The 6,000-nt window shown below is 64.6% G+C and overlaps 1 protein-coding gene across 1 annotated transcript in view; it reads right to left on the bottom strand.

Annotated features, from left to right (window-relative positions):
* Nup210 (nucleoporin 210) overlaps positions 1 to 6,000 on the bottom strand; it is a 47,498-nt gene that overhangs the window by 10,738 nt on the left and 30,760 nt on the right. The window contains exons 21-28 of the mRNA XM_026415100.2: positions 5,579 to 5,707; positions 4,112 to 4,239; positions 3,887 to 4,022; positions 3,083 to 3,145; positions 2,745 to 2,924; positions 1,423 to 1,503; positions 550 to 681; positions 152 to 310 (exon numbers count right to left, since the gene is read on the bottom strand). Coding sequence (XP_026270885.2) covers positions 152 to 310; positions 550 to 681; positions 1,423 to 1,503; positions 2,745 to 2,924; positions 3,083 to 3,145; positions 3,887 to 4,022; positions 4,112 to 4,239; positions 5,579 to 5,707 — 1,008 coding nt within the window. The remainder of the gene's footprint in view (positions 1 to 151; positions 311 to 549; positions 682 to 1,422; positions 1,504 to 2,744; positions 2,925 to 3,082; positions 3,146 to 3,886; positions 4,023 to 4,111; positions 4,240 to 5,578; positions 5,708 to 6,000) is intronic.

A 6,000-nucleotide genomic window follows, 5' to 3' on the forward strand; every position in this document is an offset into this window, starting at 1 on the left:
TGACACCACCCTTGGGCTCTCCCCAGGGTGACACACTCCCCCTCTGCCCATCCTCCCCAGGCAGGCGCAGCCCCTCAGTGCGGGGAGGGTGCCCCACACCAGGGGCCCAGCCCCGAGCTCTGCTGCCCTCCCGGCTGTGTCCTGTGGGTACCTGGACCTGGATCTCGTCCGAGAGCTCCTTGGCAAGGCCGTGCAGCTGTCCCGCCGAGGGGTCCAGGGCCTTGACCACCACCCTCAGCCCCGTGCGGCCCTTGGCCCGGCCGAGCAGGCTCATGGCGAAGTTGTACTGCGAGGGCAGCTGGATGGACGCCTGGGAGCAGAGAGTGGGCTCAGGGACAGGCCTGGGGGCACCCTCTTCCCCAAGGCCACTGCCCTCGGCCGGGGTCAGATCTGCTGACCCAGGGCCACACAGACGGCAGTCACCCACACCAGGCCACCGGCCACTCTGCATGGTGCCTGGGACGCGGGGTCACTGAGCGGGGCCTGGAGCCCCAAGTGTGCGTGGGAGTGTTACGTGGCCCGTCCTCTGGGAGGCAGACTGGGCCCTACCTCGTGGTGCCGCCCGCGGAGCTCCAGAACGTCGCGCTTGGTGACCGACCAGTGGAAGGTGAGGCCCGGCACGGCATTGGCAAAGGAGAAAGGGCTCTGGTTGTTGGTGATCCCGGTGACATAGACGGGCATCTGGGGGCGGGAGAGCCAGGCCTGTGAGCACCCGCGCACCCAGGCTGGGGACCCTCCTCCAGGGGCTCTGCCTCTCTGCCCACGTCCACCCTGCTCGGACTCGGGCCGGACACAGGTTCTGGGAGCCCTGACCAAACACCAGATCGTCCAGCCACCGGGGACCGGCCTGTCCCTCCCTGCCAGGGGGCTGTGCACGACCAGGTGCATTTCTGGAAGGACCCCTGGGGCTGCAGGTGGCCTGTGGACGTCCCTGGCCACTCAGCCCACGCTGCCCGAGGTCCACACCCTCCAGGACGACCCCAGGTGCACGGGAGGACACACGGGCCCCTGCACCCACAGGGCGCTTTGCACGAGGAACAAGGGCACTCTTAGGTCTTGGTATTGGCAGGGACTCCGGGAACCAGGCCCCCTGGATGCCAAGGGGCAGCAGCCCTGGCCGTGCACATGACTCGGGCTGTCCACGTCCATCCGCTCACCGGCCAACCTCACAGGTGCCCAGGGTAGGGGCTCCTACTACCCAGGTGCTACCCCAGGTGGAGGATGGGCAGCCTCGCCCCCAGGGAGGAGGCCAAGTGGACCCCAAGGGGAGACGCTCTGCTCCTGTGGCACGCCCACCCCACCCCAGGCCCAGAACCGAGCCTGAGCTGGGTGCCATGGACGCCCGGCTCTGGCCCAGGGAAGTGCCCTCACAGTGGCTTCTTCAGAACCAGGACACGGAGCGCCATGCCGACGGGTCCTCACCTGGGTGCCCGTCCTCAAGCGCGTGATGGGCGCGCGGATCCTCACCGCCCGCAGCTGCACCACCTCTAGCTCCACCAGGTCCTGGGAAGAGGCTGGGCTCAGGCGGCGGGCACTTCGGAGTCCCCAGACTGCATATACTCCCACGTCCTCAACTCCATGCTCCTCTTGATCTGACCCAATGCCCCCTTCAGTGGCCTGCTGACCTGCGCAGCTGACCTGGGCTGTGCTCAGGCTACTAACCCCTCCAGGCCTGCTGACCGGCTCCAGGGGACCCTGTGCCTCCTGACTGCTGTCAACCCTGGGCACTCAGCTGGCCCTGAAAAGCACTCACTCTCTCCCCCCACCCCCGCCTGGGTCCTCCCTCTCTGGTCCACCTCCATGAAGAGGCCTGATTCGGAACTGGGGTTGGACAGCTGGTCCTGGAAGCTTTGACCAGACGCAGCTCGACATGGACGTGGGTCCAGGAAGCGAGGGGGCCAGCCAGGCCAGGCCACAGGGAGGAAGGGCGGTGGGGAGGGGACAGGGTTGTCGTCCTCTGTCTGGCCCCAGAGAGGAGGAGCCGGGTCCCCCCTTGGGGACCTGCACCCGAGGGCCTGGGTCACCTGGACCTCGGAGGCTGACCCCTGGCCTGGAGCTCCCCCAAGCAGGCGGGGCAGGTGGCCCGCCCAGCAGGGACAGCTGTCTGGTGACCAGGAGGAGCAATCGAGACCTGTCCCCCCAGCAGAGGCTTGGGGACGCCCGACTGTGGCAGGTGGCTCAGGGTCCCTCCTGGAGGGGCCACCCCTGACTGGTTCTCAGTCCGCCACGCTCGGGGCGCGACCCTGAGCGCACGCACACTGTCACCCACACGGTGTCCCCTCCTCTGTCCCCGGCACATAATTAAACCTCATTGGGAACGAGCCAGCCAGACCGAGAGCCCGGCCACGTTCCAGACCTGCCACATGAGGACAGGGACACTGGCTGGTCACCCCGGGGGCCTCTCTGCAAATGGGAGCCAGAGGCACAGAGCAGAGGACCGAGGAGAGGACCGAGGAGAGGACCGCGCAGCGTCTACGCACTGGGGGGACGGGGTGGGGTGGTGGCCTGGCCCCACACAGCGGCAGGGACCCGGGAGCCTCGGCCTGCAGGAGGCACCCAGGGACGGGCCCCACGCAGACAGCTTGTCCCAGGAGGGGACACACAGGGAGGGCAGGTCCAGGGGACAGGTCCCAGGAGTGCCTGGCGCTGCTGGCCACACGGGGCTGCCTGGACCCAGGGCGCCAACCCACAGGGCTCCCCACCCCAGGCGTGGCAGGTGCCGGCCACCTCGGGCTCAGGGATACCTGGGAGACCACGATGACCCTGCCAGTGTCCGCGTCCGCCGCCTGCACGACTCCCGACACGGTGCCGCTGCCCACGGCCAGGCCACGGACCAGCCCCGTGCTGCCCACGGCGGCCACGCTGGCGTTGCTGACCGAGAAGAGGATGTGGGACTGCGGCTGGGGACCGCCCTCGGAGGTGACCTGCGGGGGGCAGACGCATGGCTTCGTGGGCCCCGTCAGGAACGTCCACCCTCGGGCCAGCAGAGGCCGCAGGCGGGCTTGTCCCCGAGCCGGGGCGGTGGCCTCCTCCCTGGGACCCGCCAGGGACTCGAGGGGGAAGGACAGGCCTCGGCTCCTACCTGCATCGTGGCCCCGATGATCAGCGTCACCCTCCTGGGAATCAGCCGGAACGGGGGGAAGACCTGAGGGGACCGGAGGGAGGGGACGGGTGAGCCTCGCTCACGTGGGTCCCACGGGGCACGGCGCCCACGCCTCAGGAGCGGGTGGGCAGAGGTCGGACGACAGAACCCCGTGGCCCATGGAGACGGGGGCCTCAGGGCTGCCTTCCCCAGAGTGGCCTGCCCTGGGTGGCTCCGGGTGGCTCAGTGACCCCTCTGTCCGCACAGCTCCACGGCAGGAGCTCGGCCCCCAGGCGCCTGGGCGGAGGCTCAGGTCAGGTCTACACAGTGCGTCTGCCACTTCCCTAGGGGCCAGTCTCTGGGAACACTTCTTGCCCGTCCCCTTGCCATGTGACAAGGCATGCCCCTCCTTAGGGCCTCACAGATCCCTTGTGTCACACAGGGAGATGAGAAACCCTCAGGCTGGGCTCAGGGGCGCACGCCTGTCATCCCAGCGGCTTGGGAGGCTGAGGCAGGAGGATCACCAGGTGGAGGCCAGCCTCAGCCACTTAGCAAGGCCCTGAGCCACTCAGCGAGACCCTGTCTCTCAATAAAATAGAAAAAGGGCTGGGGACGGGGCTCAGGGGTCGAGGGCCCCTGGCTTTAAGCCCTGGTTCCAAAAAGCAAAACCCCCAGCCACACATTTCATCAGGGCCTCTCCGTGGTGACTTCCGGGTCTGTGGCTGGACCATCCAGCCTGTCCCCCGGAAGACACCCTCCCCCAGCAGGGGGAGACCCCCCGGGGCGTGAGAAGGGCAGGTTTACTTCGATCTGCTGCGGGGTGGAGCTGATCCTCTGTCCGGCGGTATCGGTCACGCTGGCGGTCAGGCTGGTCTGGCCGATGGCCGCGCCGTGCACCAGGAACGCAGCCGTGTAGCTGTCCAGGGCTTCGTCCAGGGCCCTGAAACAGACGGGGCGCTGGGTTCCACCTCCGGGTCAGGCCTGCCGGGGAGGGCGCAGTCGGGCCAGCAGACCCCCCGGAGGACTCACACCAGGGTGATGATCTGGGAGGCCGCCCGCAGCTTGAGGTCCATGAAGGCAAAGTACTTGGCCGGGAAAGGCTTCTTGTAGAAGTCCAGCACTCGGACATGGGCCTTGACCGTCTTCCCAATCTCCACCTGCGTGGGGGGGACAGAGGCGTGAAGGACCAGTTCCCTCGGGTGGGGACAGTGACCTCAGAACCAATGCCCTAGGAGCTGGCGATGAGTTGCCCGGGATGACCTCTCTCTGGACTAGGTCAATCAACAAACGAACACCAATTAAGTACCTACTGTATACAACAGGGCTTGGGGACACTAAAAGACATGAATTCCACTCCCTACTCTTCATGGATGAACCACGGAACCCAGAAAATAAGGTATAGCTTAGGCCAGGCGCGGTGGCCCACGTCTGTCAACCCAGCAGCTCGGGAGGCTGAGGCAGGAGGATGGCGAGTTCAAAGCCAGCCTCAGCAACAGCGAGGCCCTAAGCCAATCAGGGAGACCCTGTCTCTAAATAAAATGCAAAATAGGGCTGGGGATGCGGCTCAGGGGTTGAGTTTCCCTGAGTCCAATCCCTGGTACCCCCATCCAAAAAGAAAAAAAAAGAAAAAAAATACATAGATAGCTTATAACTCCATCATGCATTCAGCAGGAGCTCAATAAGTGCTCACCAACTGAACAGTTCATATCTGGCAGTGCATAATAGTAAGTGGGGGCTGGAAATGCTTAGCAAAGAAAAAGGAATCTAGTAAGCAAATGAGCAGCAGAAATCAGATTATGGGAGGAATATTTAAGACCCGGTCGGGAATGTTAGCTCTTTAGCTAATGATACTTTGTAGGTTAGTAGCCTAAGCTGCCTGAACATTTGCCTTTGAATCACCAACCGTTACACCCACTGGGTCAAACAAGGGGCTGACAGCAACCCCCTGGAAGCCTGGCGTGGGTTACCACTGATATTGGGAGTCATAAAAATGTCCTGGGTGCCTGTAATCCCGGTGGCACGGGAGGCTGGGGCAGGAGGATCGTGAGCCTCAGCAATAGCGAGGCCCTAAGCAACTCAGTGAGGCCCTGTCTCTCCATAAAATACAAAAAGGGCTGGGGACGGGGCTCAGGGGCCGAGTACCCCTGGGATCAGTCCTGGTACCCAAAAACAATAATCATAAGAAGATAAATAAAAAGTTTCCTGAGGAGGCCAAACCATTGGCGGCCCTGAGCTCTCCCCAGGGTGGTGAAACTCCAGAGGAGCCCAGCTGCGCCCGGGGTCGGGGGGCCCGGCTGCTGTGTGACCTGCGGGTGCTGGAGGATGCGGGTCCCGGGCCAGGCTGGCTTAGCAGACCTCGACAAGGTCTATGTCGGCTGGATGAGGAAACCGGACAGCAGCGGAGATGCTGCTCCTCCCCGTCCAGCCAGGGAGCTCAGAGCAGCCCAAGGGCAGCGGGAAGGCCAGCTTTGAGGAGACGGGGACATGTCCACTGACCTTGTCAACCACGCGGACGTACAGCTCGTGGATGTCTGAGACATGGACGGTGGCCTTGGCCGGGGCCAGAAAGGGCAGGCACAGGTCATGGATCAGGACGGTGGCCGAGCCCGGGAGCAAAGGGTGCACCTGCGAGACGCGGGGTGGGCGGGGTCAGGCCCCCACCTCTGGGGTGCCGCTGCCTGGGACCAGCGCTTGGAGGCAGCAGGCAAGGACATCCACAACCCAAGGGGTGTTCTGTCCACTTCCGTGGGCCCCCCTGGCCAGCCAGCGGAGGAGCTGGGGATGTAATATGTCCACGCGGGGGATCTCAGAGAGAGCGTCTCAACTTTGTCCATTTTACAAAGAGAGGAAAATGGAAGCTGCTCAGAGAGGGGCAGCTGGCAGCCTTGGGACACACAGCAACCTGAAGGCAGAGTCAG

This window comes from Urocitellus parryii, chromosome 16 (genome assembly GCF_045843805.1).
Source record: "Urocitellus parryii isolate mUroPar1 chromosome 16, mUroPar1.hap1, whole genome shotgun sequence".
Taxonomy (NCBI): domain Eukaryota; kingdom Metazoa; phylum Chordata; class Mammalia; order Rodentia; family Sciuridae; genus Urocitellus; species Urocitellus parryii.